A 27419-nucleotide genomic window follows, 5' to 3' on the forward strand; every position below is an offset into this window, starting at 1 on the left:
TTCATTGTGCATCTCTTTTTCTGTTTCTGACCTTTCCATTTTGTTTTTATTGGATTATGATCTGCCCAATTGTTAACTTCTATTTCATCTGTCCCATTTCGTAATTTTGATGTCATCCAAGCCATGTGAATCCTGGACCAAGATTGGTGTGGATATGAATAATATGTATATTTGTCCTGTGTGTCTCTCTATACATCCTGAAGATTAAATTCTGAAACCATGTCAAAAAATGATTTTGGTAGTGTATTTTTCTTCTTTTTCTTTTTCTTCTTACTCTTATAGCTTTTTTTGACATTGGCTATTGCATTAAAATCCCTGATTATACAAATATTTTCATATTTCAAGTCCGTTATTTTATTGTATATCTTTTTGAAAAATTCACATTGATTTTTATTTGGTGCATATATTGCCGTAAATAAAATGTTGTTTTTGTTCAACTTCTAGTTCTAGCATTAAGATTCTGCCCTCTGTCTGAATATATTAAATTTTATTTTATTCTTTCTTTAACATATGTTGCAATTCCTCTTTTCTTTTTTTTTGCATGACGGTTGTATAGAGTCCCTATTTTTGCATTTTCCTACAATTTGCTATATTCTTTTTAAATAAATATTTATTTATTTATTTATTTATTTATTTATTTATTTATTGTTCACATTTTTATACCGCCCTTCTCCAAAGACTCAGGGAGAATAGATAAAACACAGATACAAAAAATTTAAAATACAATATATAATTAAAAATCTAATTCCATAAGCTGAATATTTAAAATACGTGGATAAAATTAAAGAATAGAATAACCCCATTAAAAACCCAACTAAAACCCTTGATTAAAATCTATAATTAGGCCAGCCCTGCTTGATGAAAGAAGAAAGTCTTAAGCTCGCGCTTAAAGGTCTGAAGATCAGGGAGTGGGCGTAGCCCCACGGGTAGTTCATTCCACAGGGCAGGAGCCCCCATAGAGAACGCTCTTCCCCTGGGGGCCACCAGCCGACATTGTTTGGCCGACAGCACCCTGAGGAGGCCCTCCCTGTGAGAGTGCACAGGTCGATGGGAGGCTACTGGTGGCAGCAGGCGGTCCTGTAAATATCAACCAGAAGGGACACCAACCAGAAGGGACAAGGGTCCAGTAAACATATGGTAGCATTCAGCCTTCCCAGCAACCTGTTCATGTCCTCAGGAGCCACAGGATCAAACTCATCCCAAATGGTCTCAACAAGACGAGTCTCGGACATCTCACCTGAATCTACCCAATTTTGATCCAACCTGTCCCGAAGCTGAGCGATTTTATCGTGCAGATACGCACTAATGCTTCTTTGTTGGAGGGGGTTGTTCCTTCCGCCTTGAAAGAGGCGGTGGTGAGACCCCTCCTCAAGAAGCCTTCCCTGGATCCAGCTGTTTTAGGAAATTACTATCCCATCTCCAACCTTCGCTTTGTGGCGAAGGTTGTAGAGAGAGTGGTAGCATGTCAGTTACCCCAGTACCTGGATGAAACTGTCTATCTGGACCCGTTCCAGTCCGGCTTTCGGCCTGGGTACAGCACAGAGACAGCTTTGGTCGCGTTGGTCGATGATCTCTGGAGGGCTCGGGACAGGGGTTATTCCTCTGCCCTGGTCCTGTTAGATCTCTCTGCGGCTTTTGATACCATCAACCATGGTATCCTGCTGCGCCGGCTGGGGAGTTTGGGAGTGGGAGGGACCGTTTTTCGGTGGTTCTCCTCCTATCTCTCTGACCGGTCGCAGATGGTGTTGGCAGGAGGGCAGAGATCGACCGCGAGGCGTCTCACGTGTGGGGTGCCGCAGGGGTTGATTCTCTCGCCTCTCCTGTTCAACATCTATATGAAGCCGCTGGGTGACATCATCAGTGGTTTTGAGGTGAGTTACCAACTGTACGCTGATGATACGCAGCTGTACTTTTCCACCCCAGGGCACCCCAACGAAGCTGTCAAAGTGCTGTCCCGGTGTCTGGAAGCCGTGCGGGTCTGGATGGGGAGAAACAGGCTCAAGCTCAACCCCTCCAAGACGGAGTGGCTGTGGATGCCGGCATCCCAGTACAGTCAGCTGCAACCGCGGCTGACTGTTGGGGGCGAGTCATTGGCCCTGATGGAGAGGGTGCGCAACTTAGGCGTTCTCCTGGATGGGCGGTTGTCTTTTGAAGAACATTTGACGACCGTCTCCAGGAGAGCTTTCTATCAGGTACGCAGTCACTCATGCTCTTGTTACCTCTTGCCTGGACTACTGCAATGCTCTCTACATAGGGATCCCCTTGAAGAGCACCTGGAGGCTCCAGTTGGTCCAGAATGCAGCTGCGCGGGTGATAGAGGGAGCCGCTCGTGGCTCCCATATAACACCACTCCTGCACAAGCTGCACTGGCTGCCTGTGGTCTTCCGGGTGCACTTCAAGGTGCTGGTTACCACCTTTAAAGCACTCCATGGCTTAGGACCGGGTTACTTACGGGACCGCCTACTGCCACCGTTTGCCTCCCACCGACCCGTGCGCTCTCACAGGGAGGTACTCCTCAGGGTGCCGTCAGCCAAGCAATGCCGGCTGGCAGCCCCCAAGGGAAGGGCCTTCTCTGTGAGGGCTCCCATCCTCTGGAACGAACTTCCCCCAGGACTTCGACAACTTCCTGACCTTCGGATCTTCTGCCGCGAGCTGAAGACGTATCTATTCTTCCGTGCAGGACTGGCATAGAATTTTTAGAATTTTTATTATCGGGTTTTAAATTTTAATGGGTTTTATGGTTTTTAAATGTATTTTTAAATCAGGGCCAAATTGAATAAGTTTTTTAATTATTGATTTTATTTGTATTGTATTTATTTACTGTTGTTTTTACTTGGCTGTGAACCGCCCTGAGTCCTTCGGGAGAAGGGCATTATAAAATATTATTATTATTATTATTATTATTATTATTATTATTATTATTATTATTATTATTATTATTATTATTATTATTATTATTATTATTATTTTAGTTTTCTTTCATGATAATAAGGTTTAGTAACATGGCACCAGATTTGAAGTTCAAAGATATTTTAAATTTCCAATATATTTTCAGCGCTGTTTTGGGAGGTGAGTCTTTCCCCCCCTCCTAGCTGTTTTAAGAGGCAAAGACTTCTCCCTGCAGCTTTTTTGGAGGCTTTCCCCCCTCAGCCGTTTTGGGAGGTAAAGTCTTCTCCCCCCACAGCCATTTTGGGTTCTCCCCAGGGGTGAAATCTAAAAATTTTCCCTACTGGTTCTGTAGGCGTGGCTAAATTGGTGAGCCTGGCTTGGTGGTCAGATGATTGGGTGGGCGTGGCCAATAATAATAAATAATAAAAATAATAAACAAAGTACACAAAACAATAAGAGGTACCAAAAATCAACTTTCACACTTTAAACGCACACAACACAACATAACTAATTCACACACATACACAAAATGCCACATACAGCTTTGTGTGTGTTTGTGTAGTTAGAGTGAAACACTACAGAAACACACCAAATCTCAGAAAGCTGCAAAAATATTTTATTTTATTTTTTTATTTTATTTATATTTTTAGATAAAAGCAGCTAAATTTAAAACTTCTTTAACTTTAAATTGCTATATCTAAAAAAAATAAAACTCCTTAAAAAAACCCCAATTAACTATTTTTTTAAAGCTCCCCCCCTTATTTACCCAATTCAAGGGAAAAGGCAAGCAGATTGAGTTGCTTACTGATGAGATGGATTGCAGGCAGGCAGATTCAGTTGCTAGCTCATGCAATTGATTGTAGCAGCTGAAGCAAGGCTTGAATAGCGAGTGAGGCTGAAAGAAGCAGGAAGCTGCCAAGTAGGCAAGTGGGGACCTGGTGATTGGGTGGGCATGGATGGGGGGGTGCACAGGGATTTTTGCTACCGGTTTTCTGAACTACCGACCCATCGCTACAGGATTGCCTGATCTGGTCCGAACTGGGAGCATTTCTCCCCTGCTTCCCCCCCACCCAGCCATTTTGGAGGCTTCCTCCCCCAGCTGTTTTGGGATGTTAGGCCAAAAAAAGGTTATCCATCACTGGTTTCAACTGAGCAATCAAAATGTGCTTGATTATATTGCTGCTATTTTGAATTATGCAAAGAAAAATTATCTGAAGTTTTTGAAACCCTTAAAAAAGGGTTTACATTAGGAAGTAATTAGCTTAAAGTGCCTATTACAGATTCTGCACATACTTTCTAATAAAATATTATACCATCTATTTTAAAAGTAGATTTCTTCCATAAAGTACTGTAACAATGAAACTCAGCATCTAAATCCGAACTGCATTCCATTAGGTCCCAAATACATCTGCGGTTCTTCTGCATTACTTAGAAAGAAGTGGTTGTATTTTCTTTCTCTCCAAATAATATATTTCTAAAGGAGTTTATTCTGCCTTCTGAATATTTAAAATAGTACACATGCTATGTGGCAGAGTTCCCCGACCTTTCTGGCTTTGCAAACCAAGGTGGAGGGAGAGGAGATGATTCTGTGCGAGTGTGTACTTGGCTGTGAACCGCCCTGAGTCCTTCAGGAGAAGGGCATTATAAAATATTATTATTATTATTATTATTATTATTATTATTATTATTATTATTATTATTATTATTATTATTATTATTACTCAAGAGGGGATGCAGACATGCACTTGCCCACCACTTGTGTGACCCGGTTCCAAATGGCTTAAGGCCTGGTAGTGGGTCGTAGCCCAGAGGTTGGGGACTCCTGCTATATGTATGTATTCAGTAATAGATTGTTTGTTTTTATGTCTGTCTCTCTCAGGATTTCTACCTCTATACAAATAACAGCAAATACAGGTAGTCCTCGACTTACAGACATTTGTTTATGACCGTTCAGTTACTACAGTACTAAAAAACTTGTGACTGTTTTTCACACCTAGTACCGTTGTAGTATCCCCATGGTCACATGATCAAAACTCTTGGCTTGGCAACTGGCATGCATTTATGACAGTTGCAGTGTCCCAGGGTCATGTGATCACCTTTCCAACCTTCTGACAAGCAAAGTCAAAGGGGAAGCCGTATTCACTTAATGACTCTTACAACTTAACAACTGCAGTGTAACAATTATAGCAAGAAAGGTGGTAAAATGGAGCAAAACTCACTGTCTTGCTTAGCATCAAAAATTTTGGGTTCAGTTGTGGGGGTAAGTCAAAGTAAAAAGAAATCTTATTTTATATAGAGAATGTAGTTGTATAATTCTATAAACAGATTGACAAAGATGTCTTTTTTGTCTTATTGAACTTGTTTCGATTTACTGGTTTCAATTTATTTTGAAGTCAATATTACTAATATCAGAATTAATACCGTGTTTCCCCAAAACTGAGACTTCTCTGGATAATAAGCCCAATCTGGCTTTTCAGCGCATGTGATAAAATAAGCCCCCCCCCTCAAAATTAGCCTCCCACCAACTAAGTATATGCATGCACAGCCAGTCCCACCATTTCCTCTGGTTGCTTGTCATGCAAACAACATGAAGTGAGGCTGGGGGGGGGGGGGAAGGGTCCTGAGTCCTTCGGGAGAAGGGCGGTATAAAAATCTAATAAAATAAATAAATAAATAAGGGGGGGAACATGCCCCATGGACCCCATATACCCTTACCGTACCTACCAGTAATGCTGATGGCTGCCACAGAAAGAGCGGCAGGCCAGTGATGCGTCTCGTGCCTCACTCCTGCTCCTTGCTTAGCTACCTGCCCTCTTTAGGGATGCAATTTGGGGTGGCAGGTGGGGTGGGTGAGAAGTGGGACACATATCTTACCTTTCCAGCTCCGTCGCATTCCTCACTGTTGTGTCCAGGGAAACATGTTGTAAAAAAACCCCTTCTCATGAGTTCAATCAAACTTCTTGAACTTGTGAGAAGTTTTGTTTTACAATATGTTTCCCTGGACACAATGGCAAGGAACGTGACGGAGCTAGAAAGATAAGATGTGCACCTTACAGCCCAACACTTATGGCAACAGCAGCCTGGCTGCTTCCCTTTCCCATTGTCTCTTTATCGAGAGGAGTGGCAGGTGGGTCAGCGAGAAGCATGGAGCAAAACTTGGCTCCCCTTGCCATCTCTCCCTCCCCATTGGGCATAGCAGGGCTCCTGCCCCTTGCTTAGCCACCCGCCCCCTTTAGGGATGCAATTTGGGGGTGGCAGGTGGGGCAGGCGAGAAGCAGGAAGCGCATCTTGAGTGACTGGCTCATACTTACTCAGCTGGCTTTCATAGCTGGGGTGGTTGATCTCATGGTCTCCCTCTTTCTAGCCTGGTACCACAACTGCCAAATCAAACTGGCTCTCTAGCTTCTTCTCTGATTGCACTGGGCTGACATTAGCTTTTAATTCCCTCCTTTCGCTTCAGCAAGCGAGCCCTTAAGCCATACTTCCAGCTAACCACCATGTATTTTGTTGTTTCTCCAAGCGATTTAAATTCTAATTTCTTATTTCTTTGGCTCAGGATTTCTGACGATATATATTGCTTATAAATATGATTAGCTGGGGGCAAGAGACAATCTTGCCACACTCCTTTCCCATTTTTGATATACTTTACCTCATTTTCCATTCTAATTCTTGCTTTCTGGTTATCATACAATGAAATGAGGTGGTCTCATGCCCTGATGCCAATAACTTTACCTGTTTAAAAGCCTGGACACTTTTTTCTAGTGCCAAAATTATAGTTCAATAGGTACTGCTGTGCCTCTCTGAGGGGTGCCTAACACAAAGGAACGTGCCAGCACCAAACATTCTCACTTTATGCCAGCTATTTTAGTTATTAATCATATCAGCTAGACTGAACTTTAAGATATGTTAGATTGAGATCTCGGTTCTCTTCTGTTAAAAGCATAATGTATTTGTATATGACTGAAAGGTTCACTTATTAATATGTCTAAGCTCATAACTACCAATCAAGAGACTCTGTTTGAGGTAAAATAGCATCCTGCCAGTCCAACATCACCAGTTCAAACGTACTGGGAGTGCTCTTTGACATTGTCTATGGTCCATGCCAGTTTTCCTGCCCACCGTTTTGAAGGCCTGCTGAACTTCAATGGAGTTCAGTATTGTGGGAGGCTAAACGTAGCCATTTCGAAGAAAAGCACTTATTAATATGTCTAAGCTCATAACTGCCAATCAAGAGACTTAAACAGAGGCTTGAGTAAAATAGCATTTTAATCCTGATCAGGCTCAAAATGGTTAGTCGTTCCAAACACATAAGATGAAACATACATGCAAGGAAGGAACTACAAACTCATGAGAGAAAGCAATGTCCTCTTAAACCCAAAAAGGTCTTTGAAGTATTCTTGAGGAATGTAAACCCCCAATTCTGGCATCCATGATTTGTGCATCCTGGAATCTGGTTTGTATATTCCCATAGTAAAAGTCAGTGAATGTAATCTAACTCCAGATTTACATCCGTCTGCATTGTTTACCTTTGTCTTCTAAATTAGCCACTTGGTCCCCTATTTAATAGTACAGAGGTATGTAGATTGCTTTGCTAGTTTGAGATATGTGACAATTTCTTGTGGGAAACAGTGGCATTTTATGGAGGTTTTTAGATCCTAATGCAGGTTAATGTAGGAAGGATGTACTTTTACAGCAGTAAACTTTTAGTGCAAGCCTATGTTCTTCATGAGAAAGGAAATACAGGTATACAAAGACATCAGTATATATGTTGCAGGAAACAATTCTAGTATTTTAGTATATATGTTCCCTTCATGATCTGTATGTATTTAGACAGTGATCAAGAAACACTACATTTAAACTGTAAACGTCTTGGATGTGCATCTGTATCATTTTTAAGATACTGATTTTCAAACTATGTTTTTATTTCATGCTAACAACTATGAACAGGACACAGGTATGCTTCTTTTTCATAGCTTATTATGTGTCCAGCAAAAAAAAATTGGTAATACCAAATACTGAATAATAGAAGCTGCCAAAATCTCCGATGTTTGCATATTGTAAGGATTGCCTCTCCTTCCGACTTAAGAAAGTAAAAACTCTCAAAATTTAGTATTTCAGAAGGAACCTTTTATTTAGAAGTGTCAGTAACGGATTCAAAGCAACATCTGAATACCCTTAGGCAAGACAAGTAAGGTTAAAGCAGTAGAGACCCCTCCCTTAAACCAGAATGCAGATTTTAGCCAATACACAAGTGTGAAGATGTTTTCTTTACCAACTGCCCTGAGAACCGGATAAACATGTATTCACATCATTATTCTCCATTATCCTTTAAAGTGAAACAGCCCACATGGCTGTCATAAACATTCCTCAAACTTAAGGAGATCTCAGGGCACTTTGACGCCAGGATATAGGTTGTAAAATATCTTTTGACACAGGCAAAGCTAGTAAATCGAATACAAGTCTCCCCTTTCTCACAATTGAATGGCAGTATCACTTTTAGGGATCTGACACATATTGTGTTTTATATTGATGACCTGTTTTGGGAGATACCCTTTACCTGAAGCAAGAACTTCAGGTATTCATTTCTCAATAGCTAAAGTTAAAGCTTTCCTTCAGCTGGTAAAAGGAGTAGAATGTGTATATTCTGCTCTTACTGGCTTTGTGTATTTTCAAATATTACACTATTGAGTAACACTTCCAGTACTTCTGGTAGGCCCATTTTTCTCCCTCCCCATGCTTCAGAGGCTTTCCTTGAACCTCCAGGAGGGCGAAAACGGCCTCCAGTACCCAGAAACAGGCCTGTTCCAAACTTCAGTAGGTCTGTTTTTCACCTTTCCAGAGCCTCCATGCGCACCCTGCACTTACCTGGCATCCAAAATGGGCCATGTGGAGACTCTGGAGAAAGGAGGGGCGGGGTGGGTGGGATCAGCTAGTTTTTGGAACAATTGGTTCGGCGAACCAGATTAAAATTAACATCTGGTTCACCCAAACCGGTGCGAACTGGCTGAATCCCACCCCTGGTTATAAAACAATAAATATTGATCTTGGTTGCAGATTGGCATTAAATAATATTATTCTTATTCAGAATCTAAATTTCATTTTAAATATTTTTAGCATAGTTATGCTATTCTGTAGCCAGAAAGGCAGTTAGAGTAGCAAGAAAGTTTCATCTTTAGAATCTAAAATATTGCTGTGCCTTTAGGTGTGTATATTAATATGGGGTTCGTTATGTGGTAAACAGAATGGGGAGTTATTTTCTATTTGTTACAGCTGTAATTGTACATGTACCCAATTTTGTGCAGATAAGGTAAATTGGAGGACTCATATTATACTGCAGCAAAAGTTCACGAAAACAGAATGAGGATAAAGCTCATTTGGATCTTATTTGAAGATCCATCCCTTTACATGTACTTGGCATAATTTTCAGTACATCTTTTTCCATTACATAAACAGATTAGTTGTTTGCTTTGCCCCAGTATATATATCAAAACATTCTTTTATTCCTACATTCTGTATGAATTATTCATTTTTAAACACTTAATTTTATGTTTTTATTCTCCTCTAGGCCGAAAATTGAGAGGGAAGGCCTTTTACTTTGTTAATGGGAAGGTGTTTTGTGAAGAAGACTTTCTAGTAAGTGTGCTCTGGTCTTTTCCATGATGCTGACCATGATCAAAAAACTGTTTTTGTCAGAGGTGAGAGGATTCTTATTCAACATAAAATGAAAGCACAAATGTTGCTTATGAATTAGTCTTTCAGTAGTTACAGTAAAATTATGGGGTGGATATATTTCATTGGCAGCTCTGTTCTTGATTTATTTTAAAAGTAATGTAAAGAGTTAAAAAAAATCACTTCTCATCAACTTCCTCTGATCAAGTGTCTCTAAAAATGAGAAGATTAAATGAAGCAATCAGTAATGATGACTTATCTTTCATAAATTTGGTACTTTGACATTTATTGATAATTAACTTGTGCTTAGTTACAGGTGCATAAAAATAGAATCTAGATTGTTGTTCATATATTTCCATAAGAATACAGAATACTTAACAGAAATACCAAATGTGGCATGCATTTTCTTTGTTTCACTACTACTTCTGTCATCAAATGGACCTATGTGCTATAATGCAAACCATGTGATTTACATAGGTGTGTCTGATATCAAGATGCAAATATGGAAAGGTGAGATTTGCATTGTGATATCTTCAAGGATATTTTATCATTTTTTTATTACTGGGTTTTGTACCAGATGCCTGTACATCTACTAAAATGTATATTGCTGAGAATTCACATTTCTAGTTAACAACTTAGGTGATTCACTATTACTTACCCCATGTTTGGAAAAGAGATCAGTAATGTTACTATGTTAGCATTTAGGAAGCTTTTAAAAGCAAGTACGTGAGAATGGCTTTTAAGACTCAAGGCGCTAGAGACACTATGTGTTGGTGTGATTTCCTGTTAAAAAGTAAAAATATCTTTATATTTAAACAATTCTGTTTTGGTTTTTTTTCAATTCCAGTATTCAGGCTTTCAGCAGTCAGCTGACCGATGCTACATATGTGGTCATTTGATTATGGATATGGTAAGGGACATTTTATTTATAGAGAAAACCAATGGGGGAAAAAGTACTGGGTAGAATAATGCACTAGCAATTCAGTGTTGTAATTTAGCTTACATTATATATTTCTTTCAAGAAGTAAAGCAAGGAAGGAAACAATGTGATCATTGAGCAAAGTAGTGGGCTGAGAGAATCACTGCTTTAAAATCACCTAGCCACTAGTAATCCTTAGCAGCATAGCTAAAGTTAGTACCCTGTTTTAAAACTCCTAGTCAATATAACATAGAATTTTTAGTTATTTACCCAACTACAACAGAAAAAGTTATTTTAAAGAAAACAAGTGAAACTAGAATTTGAAATATTAAAGATGCATAAAAATATGATTAGCAGTGAAATAGAACTAAATAATGGGTGATTAGATAATGAAAGAACATACTTTAAATATATTTTAAAGTAAACATGCATATTAACAGTAGAATTAGATTAGAAATTTAAAAAATGGGTGATTAGACAATGGAAGAATATATTTTAATGTACATATGGGTATTAATAGAATTATATTCTATATAATAGAATTATGTATTAATGATTGGAATTGGTACTAGGAGTGAATATTGAGGCAATGAATAATGAAAGATTGAAGGATGAATTTTTGATATAAACTGATGTGAAGAGTTAACTAAGGGAAGTGAAAAAAACCATGTCTTTGAATATTAGAGATATTGAAAGGGGGAAAAAAGATAGAAACAAGAGGGGAATTATATGTGTATATATGTGTGTGAATTCTGTCAAGATAATACAATGGTCATAGCAAACACTCTCTTCCAACAACCCAAGAGATGACTCTAGACATGGACATCACTAGACGGCCAACACAGAAATCAGATTGACTATGTGCTCTGCAGCCAAAGATGGAGAAGGTCTATACAGTCAGTAAAAACAAGACCAGAAGCTGACTGACTCAGATCATGAGCTTCTCCTTGCAAAATTCAGGCTTAAATTGAAGAAAGTAGGGAAAAGCACCAGGCCACTCAGGTATGAACTAAATCATATCCCTGATGAATATTCAGTAGAGGTGACAAATAGATTTAAGGAATTAGATCTGATAGACAGGGTGCCTGAAGAACTATGGACGGAGGTTCGCAACATTGTACAAGAGGTAGCAACTAAAACCATCCCAGAGAAAAAGAAAGGCAAGAAAGCAAAATGGCTTCTGAGGAAGCTTTGCAAATAGCTGAGGAAAGAAGGGGAGCGAAAGGCAAGGGAGAAAGAGAAAGATACACCCAGTTGAATGCAGAATTCCAGAGAATAGCTAGAAGAGATAAGAATGCCTTCTTAAATGAACAGTGCAAAGAAATAGAAGAAAACAATAGAATAGGGAGGACCAGAGATCTCTTCAAGAAAATTAGAGATATGAAGGGAACGTTTCATGCAAAAATGGGCATGATAAAGGACCAAAATGGCAGGGACCTAACAGAGGCAGTAGAGATTAAGAAGAGGTGTCAAAATTACACAGAACTAACAGAGGCAGAAGAGATTAAGAAGAGGTGTCAAAATTACACAGAAGAACTATACAAGAACGAGCTTAACATCCCTGATAACCATGAAGGGGTGGTCACTGACCTTGAGCCAGATATCCTAGAATGTGAAGTCAAATTGACCTTAGGAAATCTGAGCAACAACAAAGCTAGTGGAAGAGAGAGTATTCCAGCTGAGCTATTCAAAATTTTAAAAAGACAATGCAGTAAAAGTGCTACACTCAATTTGTCAGCAAATTTGGAAAACTCAACAGTGGCCACAGGATTGGAAAAGGTCAGTTTACATTCCAATTCCAAAGAAGGGCAATGCCAAAGAATGTTCAAACTATCGCACCATTGCACTCATTTCACATGCTAGTAAAGGTATGCTTAAAATCCTACAAGCTAGGCTCCAGCAGTATGTGGATCAAGAACTACTAGGAATACAGGCAGGATTTCGAAGAGGCAGAGGAACTAGAGATCAAATTGCCAACATACACTGGATCATGGAGAAAGCTAGGGAGTGCCAGAAAAACATCCACTTCTGCTTCATTGACTATGCTAAAGCCTTTGATTGTGTGGATCACAACAAATTGTGGCAAGTTCTTAAATAGATGGGAGTACCAGACCATCTTATTTGTCTCTTGAGAAACCTATATGCGGGTCAAGAAGCAACAGTGAGAACTGGACACGGAATCACTGATTGGTTCAAAATACGGCAAGGCTGTATACTATCCCCCTGCCTATTTAACTTATATGCAGAACACATCATGAGAAAGGCGGGGCTAGATGAATCAAAAGTTGGAATTAAGATTGCCGGGAGAAATATCAACAACCTCAGATATGCAGATGATACCACTCTAATGGCAGAAAGCGAAGAGGAACTAAAGAACCTCTTGATGCAGGTGAAGGAGGAGAGTGCAAAAGTTGGCTTGAAACTCAACATTAAGAAAACTAAGATCAGGGCATCTGGCCCTCTCAATTTCGGCAGATAGATGGGAAGGAAATAGAGCAGGGGTGAAATCTAAAAATTTTCCCTACTGGTTCTGTGGGCATGGCTTAATTGGTGGGCGTGGCTTGGTGGTCAGATGACTGGATGGGCATGGCCAATAACAATAATAAAAATAATAAACAAAGTATATAAAAAAAAAAAGAGGTACCAAAAACCAACTTTCACACTTTAGACACAACATAACACAACTGACTCACACACAATGTAAAAGCAGCTGCACTTCACACTTCACACAGCCACAAAAAGCTCAAAAACCAACTTTCACACTTTACACACACACAACACAACACAACACCTGACTCACACACAATGTAAAAGCAGCTTCACTTCACACTTCACACTTCACACAGCCACAAAAAGCTCAAAAAACAACTTTCACACTTTACACACAACACAACACAACTGACTCACACACAGTGTAAAAGCAGCTGTATTTCACACCTCACAGCCACAAAAAGCTCAAAAACCAACTTTCACACTTTACACATACACAATTGACACACACACACACAAAATACCACATACAGCTTTCTGAGATTTTGTGTGTTTGTGTAGTTAGAGTGAAACACTACAGAAACACACCAAATCTCAGAAAGCTGCACAAATATTTTATTTTATTTTATTTTATTTTATTTATTTATTTTATTTTATTTTATTTTATTATTTTATTTTATTTTAGACTTCAGTTCCCAGAGTTCCTCAGCCAGACAGCATTAATCACTCAGTGGTGAAATAGATTAGCTAAATTTAGATTAGTTCAGTCTAGTGCTAAAAGTGAAACTGGGGCTTTCCGGCTGTGAGAAAAGCCATGAGGTTGATCAGTAATCAGGTAAGTGGCTTAGACTCTTTTAAAAGGAGTTTTTCTACATGTTTTTTACAGAAAACATGTTTTTAAGGTTCTGCTGATGAGGAACTCAGGTGAGATCCCCAGAGTAGCCTTTAAATTTATTTATTTTTTTAAGTTTAAAGGCTGCCGATCTCAGCTGAGGGGCGGGATCCTCAAAGGCTTTTTTTTACTTTTAAAGGCAGGTTTCGGCTGAAGCAAAACCTTCTTTTAAAAGTAAAAAAAAATCCTTCTGCTGATGGTGGGGCTCAGCAGAGGCAGGGGGGCGGGGCCAGGGATTTTTGCTACTGGTCCTCCGAACCAGCAGCCGCCATCGCTACCGGATCGCGTGATCCCGTCCGATCTGGGAGCATTTCACCCATGAAATAGAGGTAGCGACAGATTTTATTTTCCTGGGCTCCAAGATCACTGCAGATGGGGACTGCAGCCAAGAAATTAAAAGACACTTGCTCCTGGGGAGGAAAGCTATGGCAAATCTAGACAGCATTCTAAAAAGCAGAGACATCACCCTGCCAACAAAAGTGTGTATAGTCAAGGCTATGGTTTTCCTAGTTGCAATGTATGGCTGTGAAAGTTGGACCATAAGAAAGGCTGAGCGCCAAAAAATTGAGGCCTTTGAACTCTGGTGCTGGAGAAGACACCTGCGAGTCCCTTGTGAGATCAAACCGGTCAGTCCTAGAGGAGATCAACTCTGACTGCTCTTTAGAAGGCCAGATCCTGAAGATGAAACTGAAATACTTTGGCCACCTAATGAGAAGGAAGGACTCACTGGAGAAGAGCCTAATGCTGGGAAAGATTGAGGGCAAAAGAAGAACGGGACGACAGAGAACGAGGTGGATGGATGGAGTCACTGAAGCAGTCGGCGTGAGTTTAAATGGACTCCAGAGGATGGTAAAGGACAGGAAGGCCTGGAGGAACATTGTCCATGGGGTCGCAATGGGTTGGATACAATTTTGCAACTAACAACAACAATATGTATATGTGTGTGTGAAGGTATATGAAAGAACAAAAGAGAGGTTTAGAACTGAAGGGTGATAGTAAAATATGTGTATATGAAACAATGAAAATAAAATGTAATAACTAGGAGTAATAAAATGTTTATTATACAGAAATGTATGATGCCCAGATATCACACTATTCATGCATTGATATGTATAAAATAAAATAAAATAAAAAACTTGAATAAAAAAAATACTGGTTTCTTGGCAAATTTAGGTGTTTGTTTCTCCATAGATTCTAATCCTCACAAATAGTATCCAGTAAAGCAACATGGATGCAGAAAAGAATTGACGCTTAAAGATATTGCATTATTTTGTATTTTTTTTTCTTGGCACTCATTGATAGTATAATAATTGTTATCTTAAAAATTAATTTGAATGGTTAGTTTGAAATTATTCTTGGAAGTTATCCAGTATATCATAAATTAACGTCCAGTAAAATAAAGAGCTATGTAATATTCATAATTGATTTACATGTTAATTCCAATATGGAGGTTTTTTTTAGTGGCTACTGTTTGCTGTGGTATGGTATGCTAAGAATATTACCATATGATAAAACTCCAATTAAACAAAGTTTTCACCAATATAAATCAAGGTTGATTACCAAATGCTAAACAATATTGCTCAGTTTCATGGAGCAACCTGTTATTTACAAACTTCTAAGATGAATACAATTAAGATTAACATTCATTCAATCCTTTGCATTTTTAGAAATGCATTTAACTCTACATATTTTTTTTTAAAAGAAGTGAATTTTTAATCTCTTATTATAGATTTTGCAAGCATTGGGGAAGTCATACCATCCAGGCTGCTTCCGTTGTGTGATTTGTAATGAATGTCTTGATGGAGTGCCATTCACAATAGACAGTGAGAACAAAATCTACTGTGTCCGAGATTACCACAAGTAAGAAAAAAATTAAAGTTGAAATCTATATATTTTGTGTACAGGTACGTAATAAAGCAGAGCTGTCAAACTCGTGGCCTGTGAGCCAGATGCGTCACGTGCTGGCCATGCCCACGCCTGGTTTAGCAAAGGGCCTGATACATCATGTGATACCGCCATAACTATGCGAATTTGACACCCCTGTAATAAAGATTCAGAATATTATTGGTGTTTGATGAAAAAGAGTGCATGGAGAAGTTTGTCAAAATACCAGGGATGTTCATTTTCATCGTATTTCTCTAGAAATAAGTGTCAGTACTTTTTTCATTACAAGTTCACTAGAAAAGTGAGCAAGCTCCCCTAAATATTTCACTTATTTTTAACACATTTAAATGACATGTTAATACATATAATTATTTTCTTTTGCTACAACTACTTGAAATTCAATATTAGAAGTAGTTTTAATTAAAAATAGTCAACAGAATTAACAAGCATTTTTATTATTTATTATGTATCTTTGACTTCTATTTGATTTCTTGCATTTTAAAGCATGGCACAAAACATTAGAATGTGAGGAAATGTCAGAAATAAAAGCGTAAAATACAAATAAAACTATTTATTGCAATTTCATACATGGAGAAATTGTATTTAAGTAAAGCAACCAGTATGAATACAAATGATACTTTATCTTAATATAAGTAAGGGAGGACCATGGATTGAACAGTAATATATAACTAATTTCTAATTTATAGCTGTGATGTATAGCTGATAAATTCAAAGAACATGGACTTGGTTAGTGAGCCTGGAAGACAAACTTTTATGTGTGTGTGCTATGTGTGTGTGTGCATGTGTGTGTATATATCTCATTCTACCTCTGGAGATCAGGTTGCTGGCATTTTGTAAGACCCTAAAGCTCTGTCCCAGGGTATGGAACTATTGAGGGTGTGCAGGGGCCTGCTTCTAGTTATGTTAGTGCTTTGAGTTGATGTTGCTTGATCACTGTGTATTTATAATGTTTATAATAGTTCTTTTTATTTTAACTCTGTTTGCTGCGCAGTCATTTGTTGATCTGGGCGACTATATAAATTGGACAAATAAATTTAAATCTTTGATGCCTTGAAAGTAAAACAAAACAAAAAATGAAGTTTCTAGGGAGACACTGGAAGGAATGTACAATTAAATAATAGAAAAGTGAAGAATTTTGCCTTATTTATTTCCATTGTTAAGACTGGAGTAATAAAACTGTGGCCCAGTAACAATGTCGGGCTTCAGCATCCTTTAGCCATAGCCTGAATAGCTAATGAGAATTACAACCATTATTTCCTGCTATCTTTTGAATGGGAAAATACTCACTTTCAACTCTACATTTGTGTGATTTTCTAGATTTGTCGACTTCTACAGTTTCAGCAGAGTGAAGTAGAAGAATACCTTATTCTTCTAACTAATTCTTCATAATGGTATTATGACAGATACCATTTTAAGTTACTATTATACTGTGCTACTTTTTAATGCTCCTCTCAAGCTTTAAAAAAAGTAAAATGGATTATAGTTTAGTTTTACAATGCAATTTTTCTTGCAAATGCTTTTATTTTGTGTAGAGGAATATGCAGAAATGTGATACTCAGTTGTAGTTTCACATGGAAGAATTGATCAGATTGCAGTTTTAGAAGAAAACTTGAGAATTAGGATAGAATTTTAAATGCCATCAAAATATATTTAAAAAAACCAACTGAAGCAATTTAAAAACTGATTGAAACTTAGATTATCTTTCATCTTTAAAAAATTGTTTTTATTTTTGTGAAGAGTTTTGGCACCAAAATGTGCAGCTTGTGGCCTTCCTATTTTGCCAACTGAAGTAAGTAATGATATTTCTTTGTATTATACTTTGTTGCAGTGCTTTTAAATAAATCCATATCTTTTTTATAATGCAATTTCCTATGATGATGTTCCCCCACCCCCCAAGTTGGGAAAGTGCCTCTTACTGTATTCTAAACTTTTGATAAATGCAAATATGAGAAACCATTGTGAATTGGTAGACTTAAAAAATTCACTATAAGTAAAAATTGGCAAACCACCTTCAGCTTGTATTCATTATGGTTGTTTATAATACGGTTGTCAAAAATCTAACAATGTTCATACATTCTCATAAGAGGCTGTATCCAACTGCTTTTACCTTTTAAGAAGTTGGAAAAAATGTGATTTAATATGTGATAAATATAGGAAGATTGTTTTCATCTTTCTTTTTGAATTTGAGATTTTTTTAAAAAATTTCTCTCTTCATGAGATCCTACACATATTTTATTTTCTGGGAAATGGCAAGAGCTTCTTTCCTGTTTATTCCCTTTTCTTTGATTTGATTTCCGAGTACCAAGCTTGAGGTGCTAAACTGTTTGATAATATTAAGACATATTGTAGTGGTTGTGGGTACAGTGAAAGACTTCAGTATTTGCATAAAGCTTTTCATGAGATTAAGTTTTAATTGCAGTTATATGCAATTAAAAGGCAAAATGATTTTGTGTGATTTTGTAAAGTTGGATAAATGAGAATTGGTGCCCTTTGGTTTTCTGAATAAGATTCATAAAAGGCTTTTAATAGTATACAGCAGGGATGTCAAACTCGATTTCGTTGAGGGCCACATCAGGGTTGTGTTTAACCTCAGGGGGCTGGGGTGGACGTGGCCAGGGTCATGGCCAGTATGACATTACTTGTGTCAGGGGCGCCTGTGGCGGCCCAAATCTATAGCAGCGAAAACGGGCTCCCGAGCTCTGTTTTCAGCTGTGACAGCCTCCTTCAATCCTCTGCCAGTGAAAATGGGGCTCCAGTTTTTGCTGGCAGAGGCACCAAGGGCTGGTCCTTCGCTGTTTCCAGGGCAGCCCTGTGGGTCAGATCTAAGAACCCCATGGGCTGGATCCAGCTCCCGGGCCTTGAGTTTGATACCCCTATATACAATTGTTTTTCATTAATATGAGTTAATTCCTAAAGCTCACTCAGCAGTTAATTAATATTTATCATCTGATATAAATGAATGAAGAGAACTTAGGTAGGTAACCCAGAATGCTTCAATGCTATTTATATTAAATGTTATCTCAGTTGTTTACATTTAAACAATGTAATGAAGAATTAGCCATTTAATTTGTTTCCTTAGGAGCCACTGACTATATATATATATATATACTGTAATTATAGTGTTTTAAAAACATATTTGATGTATATAGCAATAAGTATACTGTTGCATATTTTACTTTTGCCAAAAGAATGTTTCATAAGAATTAAAATGTGATGTAAGCCTCTTTCAGTATGCCTCTTTAAACAAATACACTTTTACAGGGCTCTGATGAGACTATCCGTGTGGTATCAATGGACAAGGATTACCACATAGAGTGTTACCGCTGTGAGGTAGGTTCAGAGTTCTTGAACAAACACTAAATTAATGATCTGCAAGAATTGTACATATCCATAGTTGAAAACTCTTATACTGCAGTGCTGTATAAGTCCAGCATGGGAAAGTAGAATTTGAATAGAGCAATCTAGTGTCATTTTTGTTCATCAGCAAACCTTGTTTAATGCATATAATGGTTTTGGTGCATAGACTGGAAATAGGGCCTCCTTGTTTCTTCTTCTACTGTATTAGACTCTGGAGTGTAATTTTAACCAAAAGGCTAATTTTATGTTTCAATTAAATTATAAATCCTTGAGGGAGATAGCCTAGAAATGCAAAGATAGAGGCTAAATAGATAGTTAGTTAGTTAGTTAGTTAGTTAGTTAGTTAGTTAGTTAGTTAGTTAGTTAGATAGATAGATAGATAGATAGATAGATAGATAGATAGATAGATAGATAGGCATGCCATCTATGGTAAGTCAATCCATTATTTGTTGTGGGGTGTTTTTGGTGAAAACCAGAAGTAAATACCAGTTTTCAGCAAAAAATGTCAAATGGTGGTCATTGCAATTAGCAGTAAATGAAGGCTGATTACCAAGGGTCCAAAATGAGGGCTTGTGACCATGAAGTGGTGGCTGTCAGACCTTTAGTAATTGGTCATACTTTTTGGGGATCTGTTGTAATTTTGAATGGTCACTAAGTAACCACTTGTAAGTTGAGGACCAGCTGTAAGCTCTGTCTTCTGGTTGAAAGTTTATGGCTAAAAAGTCAGATTTCAGTCATCTTAGTTCTGCTGATAAAATGCTTCATTACGAATTGTTTATTTTCCTCTCCTCTCCCTTCAAATTTTAAAGCCTAACTGTAATAGTATAGATCCTTGTGATATTTGCATACTCAGACCATTCTGGGTGCATTGAATTAGTTATCACAAAGGGTTATATCTTTTAATGAAATTAAAATTTGAATTTAGCCAATTTTCCAGAATAGAAGTGCCTGGTGCTCAGATTCTCCTATATAATAAACCAACTAGGTTGATAAGAGTGTTCGTCATCAATAGGGACTGCATGCATTATATTAGGAAAGAACTTTTGTTAAATATCAAGTAATTGTTCTACTGCAGGCAAATACTTTTAGAGAAGTAGCATATTTTAATGATTTGCTTTTAACATGAACGGATTGACAGTTACTTTCATAGAGCAACATGGAGCAACATGAATGTATTGATCACTATTCTCTTTTCTTCTCTTTTACATAGGACTGTGGAATGGAACTCAATGATGAAGATAGTCATCGTTGCTACCCATTAGATGAACATTTGCTTTGCCATTCTTGCCATCTTAAGCACATAGAAAAAGGCACTACCCCTGTTGCTTCCTATTGGCATCACTATTAGCCAGCTAATAGTGCTAAAGTTTCCAGAATCCTGTCAAAGGAATCAGTAATTTTGGGGAGGAGTTGGTGGTGAAATGTAAAATTTGTTACTACCGGTTCTGTGGGCATGGCTTGGTGGGGCGTAATATGACTGGGTGGGCGTGGCCGAAGAGGTTGTAAAAAATGCTTTTAAAAGCCTCTGACGATCCCAGCTGAGCCACGCGATCATTGGAGGCTTTTTTTTTACTTTTAAAAGCATTTTTTTGGCCAAAGAAAAAATGCTTTTAAAAATAAAAACAAAAACCTGATGATCACATGGCTCAGCTGGGCATGGGGGCCCAGGGATTTTTTCTCCGAACCACCCAGCACCATTGCCACCGAATTGGGAGATCCGGTCCGAACCGGGAGCATTTCACCCTGAGCAGTTGTATCCATATGGGAGTGAAGATCTTTTATCTGCATAGGAGACAGACAGAATACATATGGTATTATCCAGGGTACTTTGTAGTTTCTTTGCCCTTAGACTGAAAAAGCGGGGAAGGGATATTTAGGTCATTTGAAGAAAAAACGTTAGAAGCAAATATGATACAGCTTTCCAAACTGTAGGTCTTCAGATCTGTACATATATGTCAGTTATAGTTCCTACTGTAATTTGTGGAAATAAATGTTTCATGAGTTGGTCCAGAGTTCTAAGAATACATTAATGGGTTCCCTTAGTGAGCTTAGTATCACAAAGTTACATTTTTGTTTAGTGCAGGTTGCCTTCTGCCTCCACCTTTAAATTTGATCCTGATTTCTAAAATTGCAGATATTTTGAAAACAGTTGATCTGGTATTTTCTCCATTTCAGTTAAACTCCAGCCTTTCTACATAATGTCAAAAATGAGACATTATGTATAGATGTATGAAATACAAGGTGATCAAAATAACCCAAGAGCACATATGGAGACAACTGATAGACAATTTATAAATTTTGAGCACTTGAAACAATTTGAGATATGAACTTTTGAGAGAATTCTTTTTAGAGAAACGCTGAAAGAGCAAGAATTATTTGTACTGAAGGAAGAAAAAATGTATGTATGTATTCCTTGGACTCTAGGGCCTTAAATCACAGATATTATGTTTAATATGTCTAATATTACATCTTGCATACTTCTTGTTCCTAATTCTTAGGATAAACCTAAGTAGATAGGTGGTATTGATTTTTTGTCCCAGATGTTTATCATTTGATTATCGATATACTATTCAACTTTATTGTGTGCCACTAAACTAACTTCACATCATTTCTGGTTTGTATGTCCAACTTTAGAAATGGCCTTAGTCTTCATACATAAAGTTGAAACCATTGCAGTATCACAAATTCTAGCATGCTAAGGTGGGCAAACCATAAGTTATTGCCATATACAAGATGATGGAGGTGACATAAAAAGAGTTTTATATGCACTTCATGGAGTAGAGGATCCAAGCAACATTTTAACAAGAATATTGAATCGATAGTTATGTTTGTACTTTTATATATAGAAATTATACATCTCAGGTATACTTTAGGATCATTGTCTTGACAAGATAGATGGTTGATTGGCAAGAGGCATATTAGTTGGTGACAGTACTTTCCAATTTGTACAAGCGTAAGTCACCTGCTTGCAGTTTGAATTCTTTACAGAAGGCTTCTGCAAACAACCTTATTTGGTTGCTATCATTTCAAATTTATTTATAATTCAGCATACACCTTTTAAAAAAAATCCAACATACACTTTTCTTCATAACCACAACAGTCATTCAATATAAACAATTGCAAGGTTTGGAGACTGGTTCATTTATATAGTGGAAAGAAATAAACAAAACAACAGCCATCAAAATATCTTTTAACCCCAAAATTCTACATGTGCAAGCAGAGAGTAGAAGCCTATTTATTGAGAAGTGTTTTACAAATAGTTTTCCCTCCTGTTAATGCATCATCTTAATTCCACTCCAAGCTTGCCTCAGTGTCTATAATGCTTCAAAATTAGAATTAAAATAGACTTGAACAGAACTACCTGAGATAAGGCAGCCAGACTTACCAATGATATTTCACTCATAATCATTGCAATCCCGGTTCAAAGATGGTGTTGCATGCCTTGCTACTTTTTCCACAAGCCCTCCACTCTAAGTCAATCACAATTATCCCTGCTTCTATATTGATTAGGGTGGAAACATTATTTTAAAACATGAGCCAATTGCAGCATTAGAAATTGCTGGAACACTTAAAACATTGCATGAAATATTTGGTTTTTTTCAGGTGGGGATAAAACCTCCAAACACATGACTACATACAGAAATGCAAGATAATCTTTTGCATTTGAATCTTTTGCAGTAGAAGTACATAACTGCTTAGAAGCATATAAAGCACCGTTAGATTAGAATTGCAGATTTTTCATTTTCTAGGCCTGGACCAATTTTATTTTAGCTTTCAGATAAACATACGTTTTCATGTACTGTTTTCCATAAAATATTAACACTGTACAATCTTCCATAGCCTGTGATCTGATAAACAAGTCAGGATAGTCCATGTGTTTTGACTTAAATGTTTACATCAATTATTTAAATTTATTTTATATTTTTTTCTTTCCAAGGGACTGAATTTATTTTATATCAGCCTTCATTTAAAGGAGTCTATAGTAAAAGAAAAGCTCATCTGCTGGCATGAATTTGATATGTAATTGGCTAATCAGATAGTGATATAAAATAGTGGTATTAGCATAATGCATGGCCATAGAACAACCTGCAAGACATAGAAAATAATACAGTATGAATAATTTTACAATGTTGACATTTGATGAAAGAAGGAATTTCATAATGTAAAGGATTGCCTATGTTACTTTTCATCATACATACTTGGATACCAGTGTACATATTGTCTATTTAAGATTCAGACACAAAAGATACTATTTTTTAAAAATTGAAGTTTTATTATTGTTTAAGTATATTATTTGCAACCTCTTTTATAAAGCACTGGAATACAGACATTCTCCCAACCCCCAAATTTAAAGAATTTGAGTTTCCATCTAGCGACTAGAACTACCCAGATCTTTTTCTCTGCTGCAGTTATTTATAAGAAATGCACAGAAGGATCAAGCAAAGAAAAAAAAATGACATTGAGACCATCCATTTAATGCAAAGCTTTCTTGGGATTTCCACATATTTGAGCAGACTCAAGCCCCCATCACTTTTTTTCAACTGGATTATTTAAAAAGAAAACAGGAATGGCATGTGTTTATTACAAATAACCAAAAGGCTAATCCAAAAAAACCCCACCCCATAACTATTCAAAGATAGCAGTTTTTGTTTCCAAAGTCCATATAGTAAGAAGTTCAGTTTTCAAACTATGAAAACATTGCAGCAATCCACTTAGTTTTAACTAAGGAGAGGCAATCTTAATCTGCTGAATCTTGTTAAGCAGATTCCTAGTATTTTAATAACATAATTTCAATCTTGAAGATATAGCTGAATTTACTAAAAATAATACACTTGAAACTGTCTGGTTTTGAACACAAATAAATTAGAAAATGGATGACAAAATGGTTTTAAATTGGTCCTTGATTTAGATATAGTTTCAATAGAAAGCTTGGAAACACTAGAGCTGAGACATATATTTATTAATAATTAATATAAGACTTATATTATAGCTTATTCATTTTGAGAGTTACAGTTGTAGAGAAATAGTTATGGCATGCACAAAAAGTTGATGCTGATCCCAAGTGCAAACATGAAATATTTCCCAAGAATTTTTTTTTTCAAATATTCATTCAATTTTCCACAGATCTTTCTTACTAAATCCAAGGCAGCAGATACAATAACTGGATTGCCAATTTCAAAAACCCACCTGACACTTGAGAATCTTCAGAAAGAAATGAATACTTTTTGGACCTTTAGCATGAGAGTGTTTAAATAACCATTTTTATATTCTTTGATTTCATGTACACCTTTTTTAAAAAAACAAAACAATTTGAATCATATGGAAATTTGTTATCTAAAGTTAAGGACAGTAATTAAAGCAGCACAAGACATATCCCAGAAAAATCAGATGTATATCTCATCCTCTAAAACAATGTTTTAACAGAATATTGCATTATTCTTATCCTTTGCTAGCTGAAGGAACTTTTTTTTAATTGGAGAAAAAAAGTACTGTATTTATAGAAATCTAAGAAAACAGATGCTCTTAGACTTAATTAAAAAAAACCTTGTATTTGCACTATTATAAATTGACTATACGGATACCCAATCCAAAACCACCAAAGCAGCAATTATTTATTATGGTTAATAAGCAAAGCTTTTCCATGTATCAGAGAAGGAAAATGATACATACTTTAACCTAGCAACAAAGATCTCTTGATACACCAGAAGATCATAATCCTCCTTAGCAATAGAGTTATCTTAAGACTTATAATATTATACTGCTGGAATAATATAGTCACAGATTCTTTAGGAATTCAGGTCTCCCTGTGTTAGGGCATCGTGTTACTGATTTTCACTTCCATCTTATATATGCAAGTTCTCTAGCAAATGCAATACTCTGAAAATCATTGTAACTGTTGAACAAAAAGGTTAGTCCCTTCCACCAAGTTACCAAGTGGAATCACCTTCTCACCCTTTAAAAATGAAACTTAACCCTGCCCCCCACAAGTTGGTGTGGAAAGCAGGTCAGTAGAGACTCCATGTATGAACTGAGGAGCCATCTCTACCAAGCCGCTTTCCACACACACACATTCAGTCCATTTTTTCCTTTTGGACTAGCCTAGGTGCATCTACAAAATCTTTGCCATTGTAAAGGATGATAGCAAAAGTTCCAAAACTTGCACTTCCCCAGAACATCACGTAAGCCAGTGTCTCTGTCCATGTGTCCCCTGCAAAATGTAATAAATTCTTTTCAATTATAAGCCACAAAACTAGTGATCGTGACAACAGCCATCCCTTACAAAACAACTCTTTTCCACATGATTAGGAAAATCATTGTGTTCAGAGGATATTCTAATATACGAACTTGTAAAAACTGTTTTCTCCATTTGTGAATTTGAAAGAGGACGATATATGGGGTGTATCAGGAATAGTCACCAGTATTGTCTTGAAGATTCAAATTCATCTGATTAATCTTTAGTAAACTATTTTATCTAGAAAGACTAGAAGAGGGTGAATTCTAGTCCTGCCTTAAGTACAAAGGCAGTTGAGTGACTTCAGGCCAGTCACACACTCTTTCAGCCCTGGGAGATATCAACAAGCCACTTCTGAAATCTTACAAAAAATTTTTTTCGGAACTACAGGTGGTTTTCAATTTACGACTGTAATGGAGCCTGAGTATCATGGTCATAAGTCATAAAACACTTGTAAATGGGTCAGTAACATGACCAACCTAATTTCAATGCCCTTTTTTATAGCAGTCATTAAATGAACCAATAGGTGCGATTTTACTGAAAATTGGAAGTAAATGCTAATTTTTGGCAACACCATCATAAAACAGCCATGTGACTTTAGGATGCTGCAAATGGCTGTAAATGCACTCAAGTGCCTAAAGTTTGGTCACTTGACCACAGGGACAAGGACTTTGTCTAGTTTGAAGTTTGAATCCAGGTTGTACCGTGTTTCCTCAAAGATAAGACCCACCCCGAAAATAAGCCTAGCCTGATACTTTGGGATGGACCTAAAATCTACCCAAAAAATAAACCCAGGGATGGGCATGACCAGCACAAGAGGCGGCGAGTGCGCAGGGGTTGACGTTGTCCAACAGCAGCCGCATCCCCCTGGCCCCTTGGCTCAGCGCAGATAAATCCGAGGGTGGAGGCATGGTGGGGGAAAGAGGCGATCCGGATGTGCTGTGCAGCTGCCTGGTTCACGGGAGGCTTGCAGGCTTGCATGATGGCACCAGCAGCAAGCAGAGGAAGGGGGAAGGCAGGAAACCCCGATGCCCTGCATGTGCGTCTCCCTCTGTCTGACTCTACCACATACTTTTGGCCCAGAAGGAGACGAAGTTTTGTTTGCTTGCAAATGGGGTGCTCTGAATGAAGCTAATCGCCCCATTTCAAAGCGCCTCATTTGCAAGTAGACGAAGTGTCATCTCCCTCTGGGCCAACAGTGCACGGCAGAGCCAAAGGCATGGGGTGCAGGGGGAGGGGAGGCAGGAGATCTCAACGTACTTAGCTCCATTTCAAAGCATCCAATTTGCAAGCAGACGAAACTTCGAGTTCTCCATCATTTCTCCATTTGAGTAAAAAGTGTATGGGCAAGGTGATGGTGGGAAGGAGTGGGCAGGCAGCCGCAAGATAAGACACCCCCGAAAATAAGATCTAATGCATCTTTTGGTCCAAAAAAAATAAGACCCAGTTTTAATTTCAGGGAAACACGGTAAGTACCCCAGGGAAATCTTGTAACTGGTCGCTAAGTGATAAATCTTGTCAAAAATAACCAGAAGTATGGTGTAAAGTATAGAAAGGCTGAATGATTACTTACCTGCCATAAGCAAACAGATAATGCACATTGAGAAAGCAACTACCATAATAATAGGTAACTGGGGAAAGAAAGAAATGCACATAGTTAGGAGGTAATGCACAATGTGCAACAATTTGAAAATCGAGTTGTATATGATGTACATACTGAATCCAAACGTACAGTTTTATAGCTTCAGCTCCCCAAAAAGTCACAATGCATATATCATCCCTTAATGTCTGGAAGAACATATATAATATCTTAGAATACAGGTAGTCCTCGACTTATGACCACAATTGAGTTCAGAATTTATGTTGCTAAGTGAGAAATTTGTTAAGCGAGTTTGGCCCCATTTTATGACTTCTTGCCATGTTTGTAAAGTGAATCAATGCAGTGTTAAATTAGTAACATAGTTGTTAAGTGAATTGGGCTTCCCCATTGACTTTACTTGTCAGAAGATGATTACATGACCCCAAGAAACTGCAACCGTCATAAATATGAACCAGTTGTCAAGCAT

General features: G+C 37.6%; 2 protein-coding genes across 6 annotated transcripts in view; one reads left to right on the forward strand and one right to left on the reverse strand.

The window, feature by feature from the left end:
* Nucleotides 1–23485, forward strand: part of LIMD1 (LIM domain containing 1) — an 88857-nt gene extending 65372 nt beyond the window's left edge. For 2 of the 3 annotated variants that reach the window (XM_058181656.1, XM_058181655.1), the window contains 6 exons: nucleotides 9455–9522; nucleotides 10406–10468; nucleotides 15589–15719; nucleotides 17502–17553; nucleotides 19026–19094; nucleotides 20332–23485. In XM_058181656.1, the coding sequence (XP_058037639.1) occupies nucleotides 9455–9522; nucleotides 10406–10468; nucleotides 15589–15719; nucleotides 17502–17553; nucleotides 19026–19094; nucleotides 20332–20469 (521 nt within the window). In that variant the 3' untranslated portion in view covers nucleotides 20470–23485. The remainder of the gene's footprint in view (nucleotides 1–9454; nucleotides 9523–10405; nucleotides 10469–15588; nucleotides 15720–17501; nucleotides 17554–19025; nucleotides 19095–20331) is intronic. The other variant, XM_058181657.1, reaches the window with a different exon arrangement.
* Nucleotides 23486–24060: 575 nt separating this feature from the next.
* The window catches only part of SACM1L (SAC1 like phosphatidylinositide phosphatase), a 57564-nt gene continuing 54205 nt past the window's right edge, over nucleotides 24061–27419 (reverse strand). For all 3 annotated transcript variants that reach the window (XM_058181660.1, XM_058181659.1, XM_058181661.1), the window contains 2 exons: nucleotides 26927–26984; nucleotides 24061–25329 (listed from right to left, as the gene is read on the reverse strand). In XM_058181660.1, the coding sequence (XP_058037643.1) occupies nucleotides 25193–25329; nucleotides 26927–26984 (195 nt within the window). In that variant the 3' untranslated portion in view covers nucleotides 24061–25192. The remainder of the gene's footprint in view (nucleotides 25330–26926; nucleotides 26985–27419) is intronic.

The sequence above is a fragment of the Ahaetulla prasina genome, chromosome 4 (assembly GCF_028640845.1).
Source record: "Ahaetulla prasina isolate Xishuangbanna chromosome 4, ASM2864084v1, whole genome shotgun sequence".
NCBI classification, from domain to species: Eukaryota; Metazoa; Chordata; class Lepidosauria; order Squamata; family Colubridae; genus Ahaetulla; species Ahaetulla prasina.